Below are 27,071 nucleotides of genomic sequence, written 5' to 3' on the forward strand. Positions count from 1 at the left end.
ATTGGAAAACAAGGTGCCATTTCTGTAATTATTTAGAAACCTGGAAATGGAAAAAAAATTTATTTTCAAGAACTAAACAGCCCTAAGTGTACGGCAATACAAAGTTCTACGGTTCATTATGCACACAAAGTATATACACATACTAACAGAGACACAAACATACATAGCATGGGTAACAGATTTGTGAAGAAAACTTAGGTTTATAAATACAGATATATTCATGGATCTTATGATACTTCATTGCTTTCACTAAAACTGCACGTTAATGAAATTGTTAATTAAAAAAACTAACCTTCCTCTAGATGCAGCAACGAACCCAAATAATCGGAACGAAAATATGAAACGAATCCAACTCAAAACATAAAATTTCTCAGTAAGTAAAATAATAAATTCACGTTTTTGATAAATAAATAAAAACCTACCCCTTCTTCTCCCTTAAATAGCCTCGCCTTTGCCCGAACGGTCACTTGCCACCTCGAACGAGAACCTGCCACCTCGAACGGTCCTCTCTGCAACCTTTTCTCCTCTGCGATAGTCTTCTGAGAGCTCGGGAAGGTTTTGAGCAGACGAAGCAAATCTCGCAGGATAGTTCTGCGAGATTTACCACGTGTCACAACGCAAATGGATTTCAGGTGCAAATCTCGCAGCTTCGTCCTGCGAGATTAACCACGTGTCACCTTCCCGCTGGCTGCTCCCTTCAAATCTCGCAGCTCCAAGCTGCGAGATTTGGTCCAGCGTCGCCACGTGTCACTTTCCCGCTGGTTCTCTCGGTGCCATGCGTCGAAGGCAGAGCGACCCATGAGTTTAAATCTTACAGCATGAAGTTGCGAGATTACGTGAGCATTACTTTAGAAAAATTTTTTCCAATGAGAGTATTATTTTATATTTTATTTATATTTAATAATAAAACTGGGAAAAACTAAAAAGTTTTCCTTTTGTATGAAATTTTTTTTTTAACTTTTTCTTTTCGTTTACATAAATTGCAGCCCTTCGTCAACCAGACTACAACCCTTTCAAAGCCCTACCTCGCCTAGTCTCTCTGCAGCTCCAGAACCCTCTCCCATGGCGGACGGGGGAACCACTCTGCAAGTGAGCTCCAAAGCGGAGCTCAAACGAAGAGAGAAGCAGAAGAAGAAGGCCAAGTCTGGAGGGTTTGAGTCCATGGACTTGAGCCCTAATGTCTACAGAGGTATCAAGCGTAAGGGCTACAGAGTGCCCACCCCTATCCAGCGTAAGACCATACCCCTCATACTCAGAGGAAGCGACGTCGTCGCCATGGCCCGTACGGGCTCCGGGAAGACTGCCGCCTTCATTTTGCCAATGCTCCACCGGCTTCAGCAGCACGTGCCCCAAGTCGGAGTTAGGGCTCTCATTTTGTCTCCTACTAGAGACTTGGCTTTGCAGACCTTAAAATTCACCGAAGAGCTCGGGAAATTCACCGGTTAGTCTTAGTGTTTTTTATTTTTCTCTTCACTTCGTTTGGTCGCTGTCTTGAGTCTAATTCAACCAAATTAAGCTTAGCTTGGGTTGATTGTTTTGGGTTTTTGGAGATCAATTAACCGTAAGCGTAAAGGTTTTAATTTACCGTTATTGGGGGTTTAATTACGACTGTTCAGGTTTGTTTACATTATGGTGCTCTTAATTCATTTTTATAGGAAACCGAAAATTAAAGCGCTTATTGTAGCAAAAAATTGTTGTTTATGCGTGTCAGTTTGTTATATATATATATATCTTTGATGTTTACTCATACAATGTGATAATTGAGGCATAAGAAGTGTCCTCAAAACTTGTTTATATAGTTCAAATTTGAGGTGCTGGATTCTTTTGGATTATAGTTCTAGCATCATTTTCCATACTCATGAGAAAATTTGATTTATGATTGAGTTAGATGTGAAACTAAGGGATCCTTTGGTTTCACTGTCAGATATCCTGAAAGCAAATATCAGAAACAAAGATTTAAAATAGGAAACAAGAACTTAAAATTGAAAATGGCCACATCTTTAGTTAATATTTCCAAAACTGAAGCAAATTAAAAACCTAGTTGGACTCATGTTTTTTTTTGTCCATTGATCAAATAACAATAATAAATATGATTAAATAATGAAAATGCAGAAGACCACAGCTCTATGTTAGAATGTGGAACTTTCTGTTTGGAAATAGGATCGCAGTAGGGCACGTGCTCTAAAATGTGGAACATTAGGGGCATACTTAAATAGATACATTGATGAAAAAAGTGTAGAGGCACTTGGATATTTTGGAGTGGAGATTGAGGTATTCCTAATTTTAGAAGTGATTTTGTGCTCTGAAATAGATTAATAATGACAGAGAATAGAAATAAAATGTGATGATTCCCACTTTTAACTAATTGAAAAATATGTTATGCAAAAAACATTGAATTAAAACTTTAGATCGTTAGATTTAGCATTCTGGAACGAAAATGTACCACATTTTGGAACATTCATACTACTACATTGTTTGCCAGGGTTTTAGTGTTTTGTAGTAACCATGCTACAAATTAAAAGATATAACAATAAAAAATAAAGATAAAAATAATTGTTTTACTTACAACAAAAAACAATGGCAAACCAAACCTTAAGTCCTACTAGGTGGGGTTAGCTACATGAATATTTTTCTGCCAGTTATCGAGGAATTATTTTACTTGATTATTGTATTTTTAAATTCACCCTTTATAATATGAAGGTTGAAAGTGGTGACGGTATTTCTCGGATTATTTTTGTTATTTTTTCCAAAATCTAATAAAGTTTAGGTATATTATTATTTAATTAAATTTAAAATTCGTACGGCCATTTATTTTAATTTTTACATAGTGATTTAATTGACAGAGGGAATTCTATATATTAAGGTGATTTGGCAACCTTGTGGTTTGGCAATAGTTTGCGAAAATGGTTTTCATCTTTTTCTACAAAATTGAAAATTGACATGATAAACCAAAAAAACCAGCAACAGAGACAAACCTATTGTGACAAACTGCTTCTTCACTGTAGTGCAACGACAACATAAAACAGAAGGCGAAAATGATAACCAAAACCCTAACTCTTACATCACTTGACACTTCTTTGTGCGATTTCTTTCATGAAGGCAACTAAGGGATACAATCATTGTCACAGAAATAACATAGTTAAATACATCTAAATGACTTGAAACTTGAAGTGTTTGATATACATAAATAGATCAGTAAACCCAACAGCTGGTTTCATGTAATATTAATCTCACAAAAAATTATTGTGTAAATGGTTAATCATGTGATGTAAATGCTCTCTCTCTCTCTCTCTCTCTTTCTCTCTCTCTCTCTGTAGTGCAAAATTGTGTTGACAGAAAGCATTAACTTGTGGGGTTTTCCATGCGTTTTCTGGATATGCTTTTCACAACTATCAAATGCAGTTGTAATTAACTTAAGGTCATCAGTATCCTTTCCAAAGGTAACTGATTAATCACAATTAGTTATCCTCTTGAATCTTGCAAAATAGTAAAAATTTTAGTCTTGATTCCATTGGAATTAAATTAATGAGATAGCTTTCTTGTTAATCCACTGAGAATATTGAAATCTTATTTTTGTGCAGATCTTCGCACCAGTTTGCTAGTTGGAGGTGATAGCATGGAAAGCCAGTTTGAAGAATTAGCGCAGAATCCTGATATTATAATTGCAACCCCTGGTAGACTCATGCATCATTTGTCTGAGGTCGACGACATGTCATTGCGTTCAGTTGAATATGTTGTTTTTGATGAAGCTGATAGCCTATTTGGCATGGGTTTTGCGGATCAGTTGCGTAAAATTCTTTCTCAACTAAGCGAAAACCGTCAAACATTACTTTGTAGTGCAACTTTACCTAGTGCCCTTGCTGAGTTCACCAAGGCTGGATTACGGGATCCCATGGTTGTGCGGCTTGATTTAGAGACAAAGATTAGTCCTGATTTGAAGGTTTCCTTTTTCACCTTGCGTGAAGAAGAGAAACACGCAGCATTGCTATATTTGGTAAGGGAGCATATCAGTTCCGATCAACAGACATTGATATTTGTTTCCACAAAACATCATGTGGAGTTCTTACATATTCTTTTTAGAAAAGAGGGTATAGAACCTTCTGTCTGTTATGGTGATATGGATCAAGATGCTCGTAAGATTCATATATCAAGGTTTAGGGCAAGGAAAACTATGTTGCTGATTGTGACTGATGTTGCAGCTAGAGGCATTGACATTCCGTTGCTTGATAATGTTGTCAATTGGGACTTCCCCCCCAAACCAAAAATTTTTGTCCATCGAGTAGGACGAGCTGCAAGGGCTGGTCGTACAGGCACTGCATTTTCTTTTGTGACTTCTAAGGATATGCCATACCTTCTAGACCTTCATCTTTTTCTCTCCAAGCCAATTAGAGCTGCTCCCACTGAGGAGGTGGTCTTGAAAGATATGGATGGAGTAATGTCCAAAATTGATCAAGCAGTTGCAAATGGAGAAACTGTTTATGGACGTTTTCCCCAGACAGTTATTGATCTTGTTTCAGATAGAGTTCGGGAAATTGTTGATTCATCTACAGAACTGACTTGTTTACGGAAAACCTGTATAAATGCATTTCACTTGTATTCAAAAACAAAACCCTCACCTTCACGGGCATCCATGTGCAGAGCAAAAGATTTACCCCGCGAAGGGTTGCATCCATTTTTTAAAAATGTACTGGGTGGCAGTGAATTAACGGCATTAGCTTTTTCTGAACAATTGAAAGCTTTCAGGTGAGTTCTGAAGCAAGAAGTTTTGCACCTTCTTTGTACAATGTTTGAGTTGCAAATCTTTAACTCTTCATTGACTAATGCATACTAGACCCAAGCAGACCATATTGGAAGCCGAAGGTGATGCTGCTAAATCAAAGCATCTGCAAGTGAGTCTTCATTCTCATGACTTTGTGTTTATAGATATTGTTTAGGATATGTTTTTTTTTTTTAGCTGTTGATGATCAAGATTCAGGGATCTTGGCTTTGGCCTTTTTGTAATGATTTCATCATTATAGTTGGAGCTTCTTTTGTGATGCTAGAACATCTGTTCTCACCTTGTTCAAGTTGAAACATTTGAACTATGTAAATTAGACTTCATACAAATTTTATTTTGGTACTGTATCGATAAAGTGTGCTTGGGAGATAAACCACAGACTCTATACATTTATTAAGAAGATCAATGAAAAAGTTTAGGGAAAAGAAGAGGGCATTGCACATGGTTTTTGTTGACCTAAAGTAAGTGATGCAGGGGCAGTATCAGGATTCTGCAGCCATGGAGAAATTAGAAGAGAGGAAGGAAGAGGAAGGGAGGGGAGAAGAGATACCAGGGGGGAACTTACGTTCGCTCCCAATTCAAATTCATTAACAACTGCCTATAACATGACTTTCACGCACTATTTATAAGAAAGCCTCTTCACATGAAATTACGTAAAAACCCCTAAAACTACAGTACATTACAATCATACCCATACTTTACACAAATATTACAAACAAGCCCTCAAAATACACATAATATTATACTAATTAAACTAAATACATAATAAACTACTAATTAAACACAACAATTATCAATCCAATTCTTCTTAAGTAGTCTCCAACTTGGATCTTCCCAAGGTCTTACTTCTTGTCCTACATCAACTCTTCCCTTGTTAGAAAAAAATTGGCCTCGAATTTTGAAGTGTTGGAGAATCAAAAGGAAGCAGCAAACTTGGACTCTTCAAAAGCCAACGTTTGAATGAGGCAAGAATTCACATTCCATTGGCAGCACAGAATTGACCTGAGAATTAGCATCAATGAACTCATCAGGGATGACAAACTCTATAATAGGAGTGTTTGAAGGACTTTGGATGTCTTCAAGCACTTCCATTGCCTTGCTCGTGTTGTCTTCAATTTGAGTAACTTTGACACGATCACTAACCTTAGATTCTTTGTCCTGGCTGGTTTGTAGAGTAGGCTTCAAAAAGATTTTCCTCCCATTGTAGTGGAAGACATGTGTTCCCATGTCCTTGTGCTGCACCCAAGTCGTCCAACCAAGGAGAACAAGGTAGTACATGGCCAATCTTCATAGGTAGGATATCATGTCAAAAATTATCCAAATATTCACCCTTTTGTATGGGAACCAAACATTTTTCATAAACATGTACAATAGAGTTATCAAACCAAGACATCTCATAAGGCTCTGGGTGAGGTTCTGGATGAAGCTGCATTCGACTGACTCCATTTATGGAAACCACATTCATTGGACATCTTCCATCAATAATGATTTTGCGAACCTTTTGTCCGCATTTGAGAAAGGTGTTGAAAAGCTGATATTGTGCCCAAGGTATGATAAATGGCATTCCTTTGTCCTATAATTTGTCACCATGTTGCTGAATTTATGCATATATGTGTGTGTGTGTGTATGCTGCAGCTTTATATCACTAACAGCCTTTTAACACAATTTCCCACAAGCCTTACTCCCAATTTCTCAAAAACTATTTTCAATTCACCTTGATATTGGTTGTTCTGCTGAAATGAAATGAATTCACAAAGAAAACTCACAAATTCAAGCAGCAAAACCTGATTTTTGATGCTGGCAGCGACAGTTTCTAGGGTTTCGTGCCAAACCATCGCACTTGCTTACAATATATTGTCTGCGATCAAAATATCAAGCTGCAGATCAAATAATCGAGATACTCAAAATATCGTTGCTGCAGGCAAAATCTCATGTGACAGGAAATTACAAAAGACTCTGGGAGGCCTCCTCATGCGCCTTCGCCAGCATGTGGGGCGCGTGAGTCGCCGGTGGTGAGATTCCAGCTATGAAACTTCAGGCGACTGCAGATCAGTGAGTGGGGAGCACAGTGGTGGTGGTGGTGTGATGAGAAAAACACTAGACACTAGGGGTTCTTGAAGGCCGGCAGCTGGTATGTTTGGCCAGCGCGTGGGGGCTCCTCTGGAGGTCGGATTTTGATGAAATTTGAGGATGACGGTTTCGGGGGCTTCTGTTTTCAATGAGATGGGTGGTGTTACAATGTATTTCACCTTGCCCCTGCTTTATGCAGAGAGGCTGTTTCCTTGGACTCAAACCCATAACCAACTAAACAAAAAGGAACAACCTTACCGTTGACCCAAGGCACGCCGTCATGGATGAGCTTACTAGGAGTATGCAAAATGGGGTGCATGTTTGCAAATGATACTGTCTTGATTGATGAACTAGAGATTTAGTGGGGTAAAATTATGGTGAGAAAATTTAGGATTTCGTGTTTTTAAGATAGTAGAAATGAGATAGAATATATCAAATGTAAGTCACTTATGGTAGGAGGAATATGGAGAAAAGATTGAACTTGATGAGCAGTAAGTTAATAGCAGTCGTAGATTTTAATACCTCAACCTCAGATCAATTATGCAAGCTGAGGAAAAAAATGAAGAAGATGTAGTATATAGAGTTCAAATTGGTTGGGTAAAATGGAAGTGCTTTGGGCGTCTTGTGTGGTTGTAGAAACACACTTAAAATTAGAAAGATAGATCTATTGGACAGGTACTAGACCAGCTATACTATATGGGTTGGGGCTTCAAGAAGTAAAAGTTGATGATATGAAAATGCTAAGGTGGCTGGATGATATAATTTTAAAAGATAAATTGAGGAAAGAAAAAAATTTGTGGTAAATTAGGCATAGCACTTGTAAAAGATAAGATAAGCTAGGGGCAACTGAGATAGTATGGGAACTTGCAATGTAGGTAGTGAGGAGGAGTGAGCTAGTTAGTGTTTGTGGCAATTGGCAGGGACAGGGTAGACTTAAAATGACTTGGAATGAGATTGTGAGCATGGATTTAATGGCCCTCCAGAGGATATTGCCAAATATCATGTAGGTTGGTAGAAAAGGATTATGTAGCAACCCTACCTAGTGGGGTTTGAAGGCTTGGTTGTTGCTGTTGTCACTTTTGTTGTATTGTTTTGAAAAAGTGTAAAACGCTGCCATCTTAGAAATAATATGAATTCCATCTTCTCCAAAATCCTTCAATTTACATTTGGCAGACTATTTTGAGATATATAGCCGTGCAGTCAACATGGGATGAATTTCCCTTATATTAGTCTCCATATTATTTTGGATGAGTAATTACTTTTATATCATTATGCAGATGGATTAACAAAACTTAATGATTATTGACCATGCCATGTGTTGGTACTTGTGCTGAATTTTGTTTGAGTTAGCTTTGGACCTTTGAAATTTTCCTTTTAAATTTTGTTGAGCATTTCTAGAAATGGTTCGACACACACCCACGTTTTCTCTGTGCTCTCTCAAAGCGCATGCATATATTTTCTTCGTTAAGCACCTGTTAAAAGCCTAGTTTTTGTCTCCTGATCTTTTTACTTTAATTTTTAAATTTTTTTTATTTGGGGTTTAATATTTTTGTTTATTTAAGGTTTTGCCTTAATTTTTAGTATTTTTATAAGAAACCCAATTTTTGTCTTACTTTAAAGGGGCACAAAAAGCCTAACTGCACATTTGGTACCTTGGAATGGAATTGAATGGAATGAAATCAAATTTTATCAATTGATTTCTTCATTTTCTCCATTCAAATTTTCATTCCCTTTTATTCTTACCCATTCTATTCCGCAAACCAAATGTGACTTAATTTCCATTTGTCTTTTTATTTATTTATTTATTTTGGTTTTTCTCCTTTTGACAAAATATGCGTCAAAAATCCCCAGGTCAGATCCTAATGGTGATAATGATCAAACTTGTATTAGATTGACAAATTTCCTTCCCTTGGTTTTATTTAAGCTCTGCACTTAGGAAAGGATCAAATGACATCATTTCGGTAGGAGGACCAAATGACTTCTTTTTGGGGTAAAATTAAAAATGGAGAATAGGTATGCCCTCAAAATCAGGTTGCCACAGCTTTGAGCTCCTTCGCACTGCATTTCCTGGGAGAGAGTCACAGGCTGAGCCATATTTGCCCCTCTGCACTTCTGCTCCTCCCCACCCCCATGTTCCCACTCCCTTGCTGTGAAAAGATCACTCTCATTCTCTCTCCCCTTGAGGAGCCCAAGAGAGCAATTCTATGCAGGTATTAGCACTGTTCCTCTTCTTTTCATCACTGCATGTGTTTTAATGCATAAACAATGCTTGAATGTCAACATGCTGTTGCACACAGAGATCACCTGCACTCCAGTGCCTGTGCAGATGCAGTGCACACAAAATTTCCTTCAACCACAACTATCATCCACACAAATACACAGATTTGTGACGCAAATGCATCCATGTAAACAATCCACAACATCAAAAACACAAAAACTGAAAGTTCCTTGCCGTCAGGGGGTTTGGAGAGGGCATGGTATATGCTGTCTTACCTTTATTCTTAGAGAGGTTTGAACTTTTTGGATTGAACGCTCTTATCATTGAGTTAAAAATAAGAAGAATTTAATAAAAATATAAGGAAAAAAAAAAAGAAATGGAGAGAAAGATTGTTCATGCCACCCAACTGAACAAACAAGAAACATAAAAAAAAAAAAACCCAAAAAGATCTAACCACCTTATTACTGATATCAGATATTCTGTTTGTTGCCAACCTGTTATGGCGGCGGTGTCCAGGCCCACCTTACTCGCTATAACTTCTTTCACCATCACACATCACCAAACCCCCAGCCACCGCTAAGAGAGCTGAGGAGGGACAATATAGATTTGAGAGAGCTTTGAGTGCTCAAAAACAGATTGCCACCCCAAAACCAAATCACTGCACACACGCCATTGGAATATCTTTTATGCTAAACTGCTATCACCGGTTACAATCTTGGAATGAAGAAACTTTTGCAGACATCGCATAAGTTGCTACAAATTGAGGACCACAAGTGATGATTAAGAGGAATATCCTATGTGGTTTGCTTGAGAAAGAGGGAATATAACTCATTTTCAATTGATCATTTCCTCTAAGGACGGTGATGAAGGTTTGCATGGCTAAGTTGATCAGTGGTGAAAATGTGGGAGTCTGCGAAGTGAAGAAAGAAACTTTAGGTGCCATTGTAAAGCAGACTTTTTGAGGCGGGGCTTGGAAACTACGTGCTGAAATTTTTTTGTGGGGGAAAACTTAATGAGACCAAGCTGTAATGGTTCAGTGTAGTTTAAAGGAACTTTTAGACTTTGATCTAAAAAGAAAACTTAGGTTTTGTTTAGTATCACTATGGAAGTGAAAACCAGAAACAAAGATCAAAAACAAGAAACAAAAACTACAAATTGAAATTAGAAACCTCTTTTGTTAATTTTCCTTAAAAAAAAAAAAACTTGACTGAACAAGAACTCATTTTTGTTGTTGAATCTAATAACAATTAAGAAAATAAAAGTACACAATAATACATATTAAAAATACTATTATAAAAATAAATATTATTATAATTATTTTACTTAATTATTATATTTCAAAATTCACTTTATCTTGGTATACATGCCAATTTAAAAATAGTAAACATCTTTTATAAATGGATTTTATTATTTTCTTAAAATTCTTTTGAAAATTTTAAAATGGATTGTATTATTTTTTAGAACTTATTTTTTTTGAAATTTTACGGAATTATTATTTTAATTTTTAAAAAATTCGTATGATCATTTAATTTTAATTTTAATTAAAAGGTATGTATAATATGAGTGATTTAGTCCAAAAAAATGTTAATTCTGGATATTTAAATATTTTGGCAACATGTTTCCAAAATAATTAAAAACCATAAGATTTAGTTTTTAGTTTTATCGCAAACAATGGAAAATTGATTACATAAATAGAAAACTACCAACGTGAACAACACATTTTGATTATCTGTTTTTGCACTGTATAGGAACAAAATTAGAAAAGTGAAAATAGAAACAATACCAAACAGACCCATAACTTATGACTGGGAACCTTTTTGTTTTTAATATATAAAGGAATTTGTTAAACTGAACTAGAGATACAGAAAATGAGAACAAGAAAATAGCATTCTTGTCCGGGATAATTACATTTTCATCTGCACCCCCTTTGGTCCAAAAAAAGTTGTGATATTCTTTAGGATTGCATTTTGATGAAACACTTTCACTCATTTGTTGAGGCAATACCCTCTTTGTGAACTTTTTTATGGCCACAAGTTCCTACCTTCCCAAAATAGCTGGATGTGCTCTAGTCGCATTGTTTCTTTGTCTGAGTGCCTTTTTTAAAAAATAAAAAAAAAATTATTTGTTGCTGATTATACACACACACACACACACACACAGATATGGTTGTGCCCCCAAATCTGCTTCCTTCTTGTGGAAGTGCATATAGTGGCAATGGCAGTGCATGAGGCAAATGTAAAAATGTTATTAATAAAAACCCAAAGCTTGACAGGTGCATAGTTTACATTAGCTAATTCCTTGTGTGATTTATCCTTATGATTATTATTACTAATATTTTTTCCATTTTCATGCATCCTTTGCAAATATATGCTGTTAGAGATATAGTTTTTCTTGAGATCCTAAGATTTCTAACAGGAAAGGATGGTGATTGTTTTTTTTTTAAAGAGCTCAGGAAAGGATGATGTTTATGTGTATTCTTTAGGAATTTTTTCCCTAAAGGAAAAGAATTCCTCTTTCCATGTAATTTTTATAAATATTGTGGATTGAATGTAGGGTCCTTCTAGTCAGTGGGCTGATGTGATGAAGAAGAAAAGAGCCATCCATGAGGAGATTATCAATTTAGTCCATCATCAACGCTGTAACAATCATGTGGCAGAGGTAAAACTCTCTACGAAGTGTGTGTTTTTATGATATTTGACCCTAGGGTAAGTTCTTTGGCACACCTTACCCACCTAGTCGCAGGATATTGCAACAACTGGAGTTGAGTTTCTTATGTTGCAATTTAGTTTGTGCTCTCTTGGTGCCTTTGTTGTTTGATTAATTGATTTTCTTATATTCATAATCAACTATATTTGATATCATTGATGTCTTTTGCAAATTTTCATTTATATTTTTAGTTTTACTCTGTACCTATCATAAAATGCATGGCTATTCACATGAACTACTGCTGAAGAATTTCTATGATGGGGATGAGTTCTGAAATCTGCATATTAACTTTGGGTTCATTGGGATTCTAAGTGTGAGGTTGGAAGGATGGGTTTATGTTGTTTTGATTGCAATGATATCATGTGACACTGAGAAGGCTTTTGGCTCTGGTCAAATTTTTGGGAATGTGGTCTCTAAATTATTGTATGCTTATGTTTGGGAACTCATGGGGATCCTATGTGTTAGGAATGTTGAATTCCCAGGGAATGCATGCTCCAAAACATGGGTATTGAACACCCACCTGCCTCTTAGCTGATCTTGGAATTCCCATGGGAATCCAAATCTTTGCAACAAAAAATATCCTTATCATTTTTCCTATTATAATTAAATACAAGGCTAGATCCAGCAGAAGAACAAAAAGACATTTAAGCCTTAAGGCATTGGGCGTAAGCCTTTTGAGATTTTTTTTTAGATAAAAATAAATAAATTACATATATTTCAAAAATAAATAAAAAATGAAAAAAATCACAAATATAATGGGGAAAAAAAATCAAATATGTGTTGCAAACTACTTTTTGGCTGTTTCAAAAATTGCTAACTTGAATTCATTTTCGCGAATCATAGCAAGAGATAGTTATACCATAACTAAGTTCAAATTATTTTCAAGATCTAAGATACAACTCTCAACTATTTTGGAATGGTTGAGGTTCAAGAGTATTAAAAGTTAACTCATATGATGACATCCCTTTTTATATAAACATGGAGTTAAAATTTTCTAGCCAAATCTAACTTGAGAATCACACCCAAAATGTGTAAGCCTTAATGGAAAAGGTGCAAAAGGCATGCTTTTTGTATAACTGCGCAAGCCTCACCGCGTAATGCTTTAAACTTTTTGGAATTTGGTATTCTAGATTGAACCTCAAGGTGTTTTAGGCATGCCTGGCCTTGAGGCGAGCCTCAATTGAGCCTTTTAGAAAGTTAGTTGAAATAGCTAAACCATGAGAACTACAAGTGCCTTTAGCTGTAATTTGATTAAGGTTTGAAGTTCGTGAAGTGATTTACTATTTATTTTATCGTGCAGACCTAGCCCTCAATAATGTTAATGTGGCATTTTGGTTTTAATTTGCTTTCTTTATTTAACTCAATGGATGCATAAACATAGAGAAGTTGAGGATATTTTCCTTATTTTATTTCTGATATATATATATATATATATATATTAAGGCTGTTGGCCACTGCTACCTCAAGTAGGAAGCATAGAAATTTATATATATATATTTTTTTCGGTTCCTATATGTGGTATGAGTGGCCAACTGTCCTATATTGGTGGTTTGGGCATCCTCAATTATCACTTTGGACCCTGGATGTTATCTTGTTGTATGACATGATCCATTTTGATGTGATTGACATGAATTGATAGATATCATATATAATCTACAAGGTCTCCTTTCAGTTTTTTTGCCTTTTTTGTTCTTTTAAAAAAGTATTGCAAACTTAATGAATCTCTTGGTTCTTTGTTGCAGGAAGCCAATTCTGAAAAGACATCTTCAGAGGAAAAGGAAAGAAAAGGTTCCATTCTGTTCTCTCAGAGGCACACATATCAACCCCCCCTCCCCCACCTCCCAATAAAAAAAAAAAGAAAAAAGATTGTCACTTGGTCTTCTATTTTATGCCACTTTTAAATATATCACATATGTTAATGATAGTGTTGAATAATATATTTAGATAATTTCTAATATAGTTCGATGTTTATTTTAAAAACAAATTGACAATTTGTCGTCACAATTAAGTTTAAGTATGGATATTTCTTATAGAAAAAGTTAAAAGTAGAATATTTAGAGTTATTTATTCAAATCCCTATGCCTGTGCCCCAAGCCTTTGTTTGTAGCACCAGTGAAACTCTAATGCCATAAAACAAATAACCCACATGCAGAAGAGTTAACAGAACACAATCCAAGTCCCACTCTCCTCCCTTTCATGCAGAGTGAACACATTGGAAATACAAAGTGAAGGAGAAGAAGAGAGAGGGTTTAAAGGTCTTGAGGGCTAAAAAACTGATTGTGCTACAAATGCACAGTGAATGAGGCTCATGCTTGAGAGGGAGTGAGAGAGAAATCAATAGCCCCTTCATTATCCATATCAATCTCCAAAACCCAACTGACAACATTTGGAAGAAAAGCACTAAACAAGTGGGTATTTTCTACTGTCTTTTTGTGTAGAATGGGAACACTTCACCATTGTGTGCACACCTTCTACACCCTTCACTGTCATTAACTCACAACTCATGCTCGCGCAATAGAACTGAACCCAAATAATCGACAACAATAGGAATTTTAAAGAACAATAATAAAGAAGGTGAAGGAAAATGGAAAGTGGAGTTATATACAGAAATCAGGGAGAAAAATCAAAGAATCCAGAACAGTACCTCAAACCTCTCGTTGATCGTTATCTTAGTCATTTAGCATTGTTAGTGTGTGAGTGTTGTGTTAACAAGTGAGAGTTAATAAAGGTATGGTCATTGGTTTGTACTTTGACATATATTATAAATAGAGGGAGAGACCCATCATTGTGATTAGGTATTCCATTTACCCAATTATTCAACACCTCTCATTGCTGCAACTTATTGGCCAACTTTATGAATCTGTAATCATTATGAATGCTACAAGCCCATCGATGATTCTCATCCATCTTTGCCACTTTTTTGTGGTTAAACCCTCCATACCCAGAACCAGTTGTCATTGTCACCATCAAATCAGGTTAAAGAAAAGGACAACAAATCCCTCATCCCTTAAACATCCTTAACAGGATTTCACATTTGCACTGGAACCGGAAAAAAAAAAAAAAACATAAAGAAATCGAGACCTCACTTGAAACTATAGCCTTCACCACTTGAAATTGCTCCGACGAAAACCAATGACTGAAGTCCCAGGTCACAGGTAGCGCTGTAGACCCTTATCCTTGGCCACCAAAACCACTGTATTTTCTAGAAATTGAAGCCCAGTGAACACCATGATCTGAGCCCTAAATCTGTAGATCTGTGAAGCAGTGAGGAAGACGCATGTCATTGATAATGAAAAGTTCATTGTGTGAAGCAGCAAGGTGTTGGATATATATATATATAGGGAGAGAGAGAGAGAGGCCAGGAAGCTTCTTGGGTCACAGAAAAATAATTAGAAAAAGAAAATTGAATAGGAAAATAAAATAACAATGAGAAGGTTGTGCCATGGCTGATTGAGATGGTCCTAGGCTATTTGCGATCTTTCGTTCCTGGGCTTTTGAGATGGGCCCCACACGGTTCAGTCTCATTTGCAGAGAGCCCCCCAAAACAACACTGAGGATGGAATGGGGGCCAAAAATTCTGCCCTGCGCCTTATATTCATTTTAAGAAAATCTCAAATATAAAACATTAAAAAATACAGCACCTAGTGCACAAAGCTCTAATGTTATGTTAGGTATTGGCAGGCGCAAATTAGATAATAAGAACAGAACATTCAGAAAAAAAATGGTAAAATTGTAATCTAATTCTATAATATTTTAATTGGTAGGGGGCGGTGATAGAATTTCAGGATGTTAGACAACCATTTTACCTAAAAGCTTAAGCTATTAGGTTTTGGGCTGACAATGTATATCAAGCCTTAATGTAGGAAAACTAAAGTCTAGAATTAAAAAAAAAAAAATTGATTGTGAAGGCCTTCAGGAAAGTTTTAGATAAGTGATGGAAAAGGAAATTTTAAATAAAAACATTCAAAAATTTGTAAAATATAATTCAGGAAATTAGGAAAAATAAAAGTAAAAAAAACCATAAATTGAAGAGGCAAAAAAAAAAAAAAAACAAAAACAGAAAGAAACCATTCAGGAAAGGTAAATGTTACAGGAAGGGAAAAGATTTAGAATAAAAATATCCTAGAAATGCAAAGGAAAGTAGAATTAAATGAATAAATAAATGAATGAATGAATGTCCTTGCACACTTTTTTCAACCATAATTCTGGACTTTAACATGAGGTTTAAATATATTTTCATTCTTATAGCTTCAATTTTCACTCAAAGTTTGCTCGAAAACCCTGGGTCATCCCTGATATTCAATTTGGCCAATGATGGAAGAGTTGGAAAGTTATTTTTCAAGAAATCTTTGTTTTAAACCTGATAGAGAAGTTTTAGCCCTGCCTAGTATGGGAAATGAGATTCTTCCTTGAATAGGGTTTTACGTTTTTTCATAAACTTAAGGTTTTGCAGTTATCCATGTACTGGATAGTGAAGGGGAAGTGAGGACCATGCTTTTATGGTTGAATCGGCTTAATATCCAATAATAATTATCATTGGTCACTCACATGGTTCCTGTAAGCACACTTATATCAAAGTTGCTGTGTGAACCTCAACAAAATTTCCTTTATTTTTTTGTCTCCCACCCCCTATTTGTCGTCAATTCATTACTCCTAAAAGAAAATTTTCTTTTAAAAATCCTCCTTTTTTTCTAAAGAACCCCAATTTAAAAAGCAACCATGTTTTCAAAATTTGACTAAACATACAACTCCATGGTAACTATTTTAATGTTTGACATCAAGAGTGCCAATTACTAGACTACCTTCCCTGTGCGCACAAAGAACTTGAGTACTTATTTATCCTAATTTTCAAACCATATCTTTTAAGAGGTTTGGTATCTAGTTTTCCTTCTGAAGTAGGTTGGCCACTCCATTTTTGTTGTTTTCCCCACTTTTTGATGAATTGCATTTAAGCATGGCGCACGTCTCAACACGTCATTGAGTTATTTGATTATGTTCATTCAATAGCATTATTGATGTTTCTGTATCCATGTTAGAAGTTGGTGGGTCTAAACGAAGGGCTAATAGCTTCAAGGATGAGGAGTACTTCATAAGTTCGGTGCCAACAAATCAAGTACGCTATTACTTTATAGTTCCTAATTAATGTTAAATTAAATCTTGCCTCTGTTTTATTGTATGATGCTCCTTCTCCTGGTTATACATTGCACTTTATATTCTTTTATTTGATAAGAAATTAACTTTTGTGGCACTCTGTTCCAATGTGCATTGTGGGTTTGTTGGTATTATGCCTGCCATGGCTATTTGGGCTGCATTTGGACATACATTTCAGCATTTGGAGGCTGGACTCTCAGTTAGAGCTAACGAAGGCTTTGGTTCAAACAGGTATGTCTTGAACTATATCTATATGATGCCAAAAAATAACTATATTTAGGCATTTAATGGTTGATTGTCGGCATAAACTTTCTTTGTATGTATATGTGTATGTGCTTATGGATATTAAAGATCTAAACTCTGTGTGTGTGTGTGTGTGTTCACATCCACATGGAACGGTGGGGGCTGGGAGGGACTGAAAAGTGAAAGAAGAATAAAACATTGCCCAAGGTCACCATGAAGAATTCTTTTAGTTCACGTCTAAGAACTTTTATATTGAAAATGTCTATTAAACCTTTGTATTTCCCCCTTGATACTATTAATTTGATAAGTGCTTGTATGGATGGGAATATTCTCTGTTTTCAGGTATATTTAAAATATCTGTTAGAAAGGAAATTTTTTCGACAAATGCATGAAAATTCTGCAAGCCGCTTGAAATTTTTTCTTCTGTATGGCTACCTGCTATTGGACACTAGCAGACAGGCTGTTGCATTAGCCAAACCTAAGATATCTGATATTGAGTCAGAACTGAGAAGTTACTTTCTGATTGTCAAGTTATTGCCAATAAGTTTTATGTGTTATCTGATATTGGCATTCTGCTATTTATGTTTTGACCTTTTCTTGGGGGTGGGGGTTTGGTTTGAATCAATGACGTAATTTAAATACGTTAAAGTTGCAGAATTTATCAAACTAGAATTATCTATGTTGCACTATAAATTATTGTCCAAGATCTGACTGGAGAATTTTGAGGTGGAAAAACTGTCAACAACCTTTTTAGCTATCTTTGATTTTCAAATTTTAATTGTTTTCTCTTGTTTCTATTTGCTTGATATGTGCCTGCTTAGATGTGGACTGAGGTTTCTCCGTTTTTGGGTATTAGTTAAAAACATTAAAATGAAATATTTGTAAAAAATGCATGAAAACTTTGTGGAAGACTATCTGCTGCATTCAGCTACGGGACAGCAGAATGGACTATGGATTTCCACACTTATATTGCATGTTGTGGCTCAGAAGATGCAGGTTATCTTAAAGCTGTGAAATCTATTTTTTGGTCAGAAATTATTTTATGATTGTGAAGTTATTGCCAACAGGTTCAGTCATTATATTAGACATCTTACATATATTTTGAAACCTTTGCCTTTGTCAACAATTTATATAAAGACGTCAATATGATAGATACAGAATGGAATATATGACGGTCATGTTGGATTTTGTCAGAGTATTTAAACTATGGAATAGCAAAATGCTTGCATATTATCTGGAGAAGCTTCTAGGGAAAATCTTTTCAGGTAGAGGCAGATAGATTTTTTAGCAGTTGGAATACTGTTGTCCTGCCAATTCATTTTTCATGTTACACAGTTATTGTTTTGTTTTCTGGAGATTTTACATTGTGCATGCTCCATCAAACATGGTTGGTTGGTTGGTTGGTTTGTGCTGTTTAGCACAGTTGTTGTATTTCACTCTTGTTTATCTGTAGAATTTTTTGGTTGCTTTGTGCTTATAATGTTTATACATGTGATATAAAGTACAAGTAAATTTCCTTTACTGTTAAAAAAAAATAGAAAATGTAAGATTTAGAATCATGCAGCCTATGTTTTCAATTTTTTTTTTTTTTTGTTTCAAAACTAGATGTGTATTTATTAAAATTTTATAGGTTGGAAGCTGCTGTTCTGGATCTGGTTGCAGATGATAGTGAGGGCCTGCAGAAACAAAAGTCCATGCATCATTGGGATAAGGTAGTTTAAACAACAGAGTGCTATTTAATTTTATTATCATTTTAAAAATTAAATGTTTATTTTTTCATAAGAAGTATATTTACATTTTTAATCTGTTTGGTGGCAGCGGAGTAAAAAGTTCATCAAGTTGAACAGCGGTGAACGTGTAACTGCAACTGGAAAGGTATTTCTTATTTTTTGTCATTTTTGACTTCTGTAGGAAGCCTTACTAATTTTCCATTATTAATTTAATTCTTATGTTTTGACATTTATGGAAATCTTGTGTAAGCATCTTTACTAACATTCAGTATATTGTCAAAGATTATAAATTATTTGTCTTATGCTAAATTGTCATCTATTTTCTCTTCTTTCTTCTCCTGTTCTTCTCTGCGTCTCTCTCCACTGTCTTCAATTTCTGTCTAATCTGTTGCTGCCTCTCTTTCCTTCTCCCGTGTTCTTTCTGTATTCTTCTTCTCATCTTCTTTCTCTTTCTCTCCCTTACTTCTTTCTCTCTCTATTTCTGATTTATGGCAACATCCAGCCCCTAATTCTCCATCTGCAGTATTCAAATTTCTGCAGAATCCTCAAAACAATTTCTCTTATCCATCTCTGATCTTGTGCCCCCCCCCCCCCCCCTCTTCCCTGTTCTGCTTCTATTTTCTCATGAATCTGATCTTCTGATCTCCTCTCTCTGTTTCGTACTTGTCTTCTTTCTCTTATTCTTATCCTATTCACATCTTCTTCCTAATTTTCTCCCTTAATTCTTCTCTATCTTTTCTTCCCTGTTTTCTCTCTTTATTCTCTTCTACTACTCTTTATGTTTCTGATGTTCTGCATTTCTAGAGTTCTGCAATTCTCTCTTTTTCTTACGTCTCTCTCTCTCTCTCTCTCTCTCAAATCTCCCATCTTGAAGCCATCCATGGGTTTAAATACTAATCCCAGATTTCAGCCTCTTCAGTCACCCTCTGCTCTGAAATTTCAGTCGGAAACGAAAAAAAAATAATGCAATTCTCCAAAAATTATTGTCATTGTACTTCCCTCACCATTAAAAATGGAAACTGTGGATTAGCTTCACCCTAAAAATTCATCACTGTCTGGCCACGTCTGGCCATGCACCAGCAGAAGACTACCCAGCCGTTGGCCTTCTAGAATATTTAACTTCCTTTTTTTTTTTCATCACAACACCATTGAACTTGCGACCCTCTGATCTACCTTTGTGCCAAATAGCATCGCTGGAAAGTCGCATCTGGCAACTCATGTGCTGCACGCGTAGGGCAGCAACTGAACCAAGCCACTCATAAGCAGCTTGGAATCTCGGCTAGTTAAGAGCTTGTTCATGCTTGTTCATTATATAATTGAGCAATTCCCAAGCCCAATTTTGCGGCTCATTTAGTAAGCGAGCCAAGCTTGAACATGAATGGGCTCAGTTTGTTTCGGCTCAATTATAGCCTTGGTTTGGGTTTGTTCAATAGGCTTGAATTAGAATCATTTATAGAATAGTTTAATAATTAGGTTGAATTAGCCTTGGTAGATTGTAGTGAGCTTTGAAGTAGGGACTGTTTGTGTATAAGATTATTTAACTCAGACTCTGCAACAAGAATTTAGTGATAAGGCTAATGTTCAAGGCCACTAGGTTAGCTTGATGGGGCAAAAAAACTTTAAGGGAGTATTAGTAAGAGCTTCTTTTCACCTTTTTGGCTAACAAAACTTCTCCTCTCACAAAATAAGAGATTTCAAAAGAATTAAACCGTTAGTAAGCATCTTGGTAGCTTAGCTCAGTAGGATCTCGTGAACTTGTTCATTTGCATAATAAACAAACTTTTAGAAACTATATTAGAGCTTGGTCTGAGCTCAGCTTGAGCTCAAACTCATTTAAAAAATTTAATGAACAATCTTGAGCATGGCAAAGCTCAGCTCGTTTGCTACCCATTCACGCACTGGCAACTCCCCCTGGAAAAAATTTCCCCTGTTCTGCAACTTCTCATACTGTAAAATATCTTCTTGCAGCCACTTTATTTTGATTTTTCCAGCCAAAAAAAAACTGGAAATTTTTGAAGAACTTCAAGAGAAATTTGATTATGAAGTTTGGTAACATTTTGATGGGTCCATCATTGCTGCCAACATCAGATTCAAAACAAATTGCCGCCATTTGTACAAGGTTTGTTAAGTGTATCAGGCGCCGTCATTTGAAGAGTCCAAGTTCATTGCTTCTTACTTATGATCCTCCAATGTTTCAAAAGTTGAGGCCGAATTTTTCAATTGGGGGAGATCTGATGTAGAAAAAAGTGGCTGGACCATTGGTGGACCCTTGTTGGAGTTGTGATAATTGAGGTCAAGAGATTGTTGGTTTTATTTAATAGTTTATTGTTGGTTTAGTTTAATTAGTATATGGTTATGTGTACTTGGGGACTTGTTTGTAATTTCATGCATCCTTATGGCTATATGTGTAATTTTTTGTATTTTAGGCTTTCTTATACACAATGTGTGTAAGCCATGTAGGATGTTGGTTATTGATGAATTTGCATTGAAGTCAACGTGCGTTCGGCCCCCCCCCCCTTTCTATCCACTTCTCTTGTTTCTTGTCACGCCCCGAACCCGCAGATGGGTCCCTGGGGTGACTATAGTAACCTAACTTGTCTCTGTATCAATTAAAACATATATGATACAATACAATAAGAGGGTCCAACCCCGTGGGGTACACGGATGCCCGATACACATACACAAATATATCCATACTCATCAGTTACGTAGCGGAAAATGTTTCATCTATCTATATAACATACCATACCAGAGTCTGTACAAAGTTAGGATACACGAACCCATACAATACTAAGGAATACAATCCCATAAATACCGTACATACTTCGGGTGTCTACAAAAACCTTCACGACAACCCGGCTACAAAACTCATACCTAAATAGGCACTAATAGCAGCTAACGACACCCCCGCTTCCGATTGCTAGGATGCTAAATACGGCTACCTGATGGACCTAAAAAACATTTGTACGTACATTCCGGGTGAGATACCTTTCAGTAAGGAAGAAAGCAGGTTGTATTAGTGTGTGGCATACTAGTGTTATTTTACGCAAAACATAACACTATACAATACGATACAGTTCGAAAACATTTCCATACAGCTCCATATAGTTCCAGTATTTTCACAAATGCATTCTAGTACATACGATACCCAAAACATACGGTCAGTGTCGTCACACTAATACACAACTACGCCATGAGCCCGAAGTTTCACAGCAATTACATTGCCAACATGCAACTACATGAAACCCGAAACTTCATAGTGATTACATTACCAATACAGTGTAGCTCACACCCCTCGGTAACCAATCGGGATACGTAGTGATATTTCATACCCTCGGATATAGAGCCGAACACTCTCGTCCACGGTTTTCACACTGGTACATGGCGCAGCGTACGGTAATTAGCCGCTACATAGCTATTTCGGCGTATCGTAATTAGCCGCCCCTAGCCGATTTCACAAAACCTGAAATCATTTTAGAGTTCACACTCCTATACATATCATCGTACGGTAATTAGCCGCCACTAGCTGTTTTACAAATACCTGGAACAATTACATACAACCATACATTCCTAATACATTCCACACGTATTAGGTTTACGGCAAATCATATCGTTTTCCCATTCAAGTATACAGTTTATACAAATATGGATAACAGTCATTTCAATAATACAGTTTAAACAAAACAAACAATTTTCCAAATAAAGTAGAGATGATACCCGAAATCCCCAAATTTTTTCAAAAATTGTAACCCGAAAAACCCGTATTTTTACCCAATAGATTTCTCCAAATAAGTTACCAAAACATACATATGATCATAGCCTACAAGCTTACTGATCTTGATTTCGAAAAGTAACTGATATAAATTGAATCCCCTTACCTTAACCCGAATTCCAACTGCGAACTCTACGGTCCCCAAAACTACAAACTGAGACTCCAAAACCTACAAACCACAGTACAATACATGCTTACAATTCGTATTACTACCCATATTCTGAATCAGAAATGAAAACCAAGTCTTATCTCGATTTAGCTCGAAACTCAAAAACGCTCAAAACGAGATTCTGATCCGCTAGAAGCGTAGAGAATCCTTCCCTGATCCTCGCAGTAATGTTGGATTTACGAATCAGGCGACAAACGGCGAAGAAAACTAGAGAGAGAGAATTCTTCAAGTTCTAGAGAGAGAGGGAGAGGATATTTTGATATTACTTAGCTTAGAAGCAATAGAAACTAATATTTATAGCCCTTGACTCGGCTGTCCTCGTCGACGAGTTGGCATCCTCGTCGACGAGTCTTCCATTACCTTCGACGAGTCTTCCATTACCTTCGTCGACGAGACCGTGGCCTCATCGACGAGCCAAGGTTCTAGATTTTTCCTAAAATCCCTTGGGATCTCCTCGTCGACGAGACACTGAATTTCGTCGTCAAGAACAAAAGGGACTTCGTCGACGAAGCTTGCCCAAATTACCACTTTACCCTTCTTTCGAATATTTAATCCATATACTACGGTTCGGGGGAGGTTTCAATTTCATCCTCGAAATTTGCAATCTCTCATTACAAACACATTCATACTACTACATACATACACACTCTGAGGTGAAACGGCGGCCATTTATATGCAGCCCCTCTACGATACATACATACTCTAAAGAAAACGGTGGTCATTTATACGCAGCCCCGTTATGATACATACATATATACTCTAGAGAAAATGGCGGCCATTTATACGCAGCCCCGCCATGATACATACATACATACTCTAGAGAAAACGACGGCTATTTATACGCAACCCCGATACAATACATATATACATACATTCATTTCCTCACTTATGGCGGAGGAATACCGTGTTTACATACATACGTGGCCCTGGGAACTTACAATACAACAGGACTCTCCCAGAGACTAACCACCCAATACTGATACGATAACAGAGTATTACATACATACCCATACCAACCTTGCTATCCAAGTACTACTCAGAACAACTGCGGATACTTCCGGCGTATTTTTGCCTCCAATTCCCAAGAAACTTCCTCAACTGCGTGATTCCGTCACAATACCTTTACTAACAGTATTTCCTTGGTACGCAATTTCTGAACTTTACGGTCCAGAACCTGAACAGATATTTCCTCATACGCTAAAGTATCCTCAATTTCCAACTCATCATAACTGATAACATGTGAAAGATCCAACACGTACCTTCTCAACATGGATACGTGAAAAACATCATGGACCCTCGAGAGTGCTAGGGGTAGTGCAACTCTGTAGGCTACCGGACCCACTTGCTCAATAACCTCGAATGGTCCGATGTACCTCGAGCTTAACTTGCCATTCCTACCAAATCTCATCACTCCCTTCATCGGAGCGATTTTAAAGAATACCTTACCCCCTACCTCGAACTCCAACTCGCGACGGGGAACATCCGCGTAACTCTTCTGTCGACTCTGAGCTGATCTAACCCTCTATCGGATCAAACCTACCTTCTCAGATGCCTGTCGCCTGCTGCACGAGTTCAGGTCCTAAAACCTGACGTTTACCGACCTCATCCCAATACAAAGGAGATCGACACCTCTGACCATACAAAGCCTTGAACAGTGCCATCCCTATAGTAGCTTGGAAGCTATTGTTATAGGCAAACTCCACTAGTGGCAGAAACTGAATCCAACTACTACCGAAGTCTAATACACAAGCTCGTAACATATCCTCCCAAGATCTGTATCGTCCTCTTCGACTGTCCATCAGTCTGGGGGTGGAACGCTGTACTGAAAGTAAGCTTCGTCCCCAGTGCTTCCTGCAAGCTCTTCTAGAATCAAGAAGTAAACCTCGGATCCCGATCTGAAACAATGGATACCGGTACTCCGTGCATTCTCACTATCTTATGCACATACATGTCCGCTAGCCTACTCAAAGGGTAGCTAACCTTCATCGGTATAAAGTGAGCAGATTTCGTCAATCTGTCCATAATTACCCAAATAACATTTTGCCCGTGAAGCGCTGGCGGCAATCCGGTAACAAAGTCCATAGAAATGTGCTCCCATTTCCACACCGGAATAGGTAAAGGTTGCAACGGCCGTGCCAGTCTCTGATGTTCAGCTTTCACCTGCTGACATGTCAGACACTGTTCCACGTACCGGGCAATATCCCTCTTCATACCACTACACCAGAAGGACTCACGTAAATCCTGATACATTTTCGTACTACCCGGATGTACCGTATACAAAAAACGATGCGCTTCCTCCAGAATCGTCCTTCTTATCTCATCATCGTTTGGAACATACAACTTGGTCCTAAACCTCAACACACCTTTGTCAGAGATGTTAAAATCCATAGCCAAACCTTGCTGCACTTTCTCCACAATCTCAGCTAACTCCGCATCACTAGCCTGCGCGGCTTTAATACGCTCAAACAAGGTCGGCTGGATCACTAAGCTAGCAATGAGAGCCTGATGATCACCAGACACCAACTCCACGTCAAGGCTTTTTAGATCCCATCAGACATGATGCTAAGCTACAACTGCAGATACTGCTGCATGTTCTGACTTCCGACTCAGCGCATCTGCTACCATATTAGCTTTTTCCGGGTGATAACTGATCGTGCAATCGTAGTCCTTGATCAACTCTAGTCACAGCCTCTGCCTCATATTCAGCTCCTTCTGCATGAAAAAGTACCTGAGGCTTTTGCGGTCAGTGAAAATCTTACACTGAACACCGTACAGGTAGTGTCGCCAGATCTTTAGGGCATAAACTATAGCAGCCAATTCCAGATCATGCGTAGGGTAATTCTTCCCATACTCCTTAAGTTGCCGAGAAGCATACGCTACTACCTTACCCTATTGCATAAGTACACATCCCAAACTCTTCTGGTACGCGTTGCTATAGATCACAAAACTCCCATCCCCCAAAGGAATGGTCAATACTATAGCAGTAACCAGCCGGTGCTTTAACTCCTGAAAGCACTGCTCGCAATCACTGGTCCACTCAAACTGCACTCTTTTCCTGGTCAATTGTGTCAGAGTTCCAGACAACTTAGAGAAACCCTCTACGAACCGACGATAGTATCCCGCCGGTCTCAAAAAACTCTGAATCTCCTGCACACTCTTTGGTCTCGCCCAGTCGACTACAACTTCAACCTTGTTAGGATCAACTGAGATATCGCCCTTAGACACCACATGACCTAAGAATGAGACCTGATTTAACCAGAACTCACACTTCTTTAGCTTAGCATACAACTTCCTCTCTCACAGAATCTATAGCACCAACCTCAGATGATTCTCATGCTCTTCCGGACTCCTTGAGTATACTAGAATGTCATTTATGAACACTACTACGAACTGGTCCAGGTACTCATGAAACACCCTGTTCATCAGATCTATGAACACTGCCGGTGCATTGGTCAACCTAAACAGCATAACCAAGAACTCATAGTGACCGTATTTGGTTCGAAAAGACCTGGGTTCCTTGCAACTGGTCAAAGAAATCATCTATACGAGGCAAAGGGTAACAGTTCTTCACTGTCACTTTGTTGATCTCATGGTAATCAATGCACATGCACATCGCCCCCTCTTTCTTCTTCACAAACAAAACTGGAGCTCCCCAGGGCGAAACACTCGGTCGAATAAAACCCTGGTTCAACAATTCCTGCAACTGTTCCTTCAACTCTCGAAGTTCTACTAGAGCCATTCGGTACGGAGCTTTAGAGATCGGTGTCTTACCAGACAGCAACTCTATCGCAAACTCCACCTCACGGTCCGGAGGTAAACCGGGTAAATCATCAGGAAACACATTTGGAAACTCGTTGACTACCCAAATATCCTCGAGTCTCAACTCATCCCACGGTGGTTCCTTCACACAAGTTAGGTACTTCTGATACCCGTCCAAGAGCAGCCTCCTTACCTGTAACGCTGATAGAACCTGTGGCGTCTACCGCACACACGATCCTACAAACTCGTATTCCTGCTCTCCAGGAGGTCTGAACACTAGTACCTTCCTACGACAATCAATCACTGCAAAACTGGAGAATAGTCAATCCATCCCCAGTATGACGTCAAAACCATACATGTCGTATACTACTAGGTTCGCTGGTAGTAGTCTCCCCTAGATTTCCATTGGGCAGTTCCCTGACATCTTACTACAGATCATTACACTCCCAGTCAGCGTAGTCACAGACAACATCTCA

General features: G+C 37.5%; 1 protein-coding gene across 2 annotated transcripts in view; it reads left to right on the forward strand.

The window, feature by feature from the left end:
* The first annotated feature begins 948 nt into the window (after positions 1-948).
* Positions 949-27,071, forward strand: part of LOC131163077 (putative DEAD-box ATP-dependent RNA helicase 29) — a 37,773-nt gene continuing 11,650 nt past the window's right edge. Inside the window, exons 1-9 of one of the 2 annotated variants that reach the window (XM_058119781.1) lie at positions 949-1,441; positions 3,582-4,743; positions 4,832-4,889; positions 11,619-11,723; positions 13,514-13,559; positions 16,808-16,884; positions 17,101-17,153; positions 18,796-18,877; positions 18,984-19,040. In XM_058119781.1, the coding sequence (XP_057975764.1) occupies positions 1,063-1,441; positions 3,582-4,743; positions 4,832-4,889; positions 11,619-11,723; positions 13,514-13,559; positions 16,808-16,884; positions 17,101-17,153; positions 18,796-18,877; positions 18,984-19,040 (2,019 nt within the window). In that variant the 5' untranslated portion in view covers positions 949-1,062. The remainder of the gene's footprint in view (positions 1,442-3,581; positions 4,744-4,831; positions 4,890-11,618; positions 11,724-13,513; positions 13,560-16,807; positions 16,885-17,100; positions 17,154-18,795; positions 18,878-18,983; positions 19,041-27,071) is intronic. The other variant, XM_058119782.1, reaches the window with a different exon arrangement.

The sequence above is a fragment of the Malania oleifera genome, chromosome 8, assembly GCF_029873635.1.
Source record: "Malania oleifera isolate guangnan ecotype guangnan chromosome 8, ASM2987363v1, whole genome shotgun sequence".
NCBI classification, from domain to species: Eukaryota; Viridiplantae; Streptophyta; class Magnoliopsida; order Santalales; family Ximeniaceae; genus Malania; species Malania oleifera.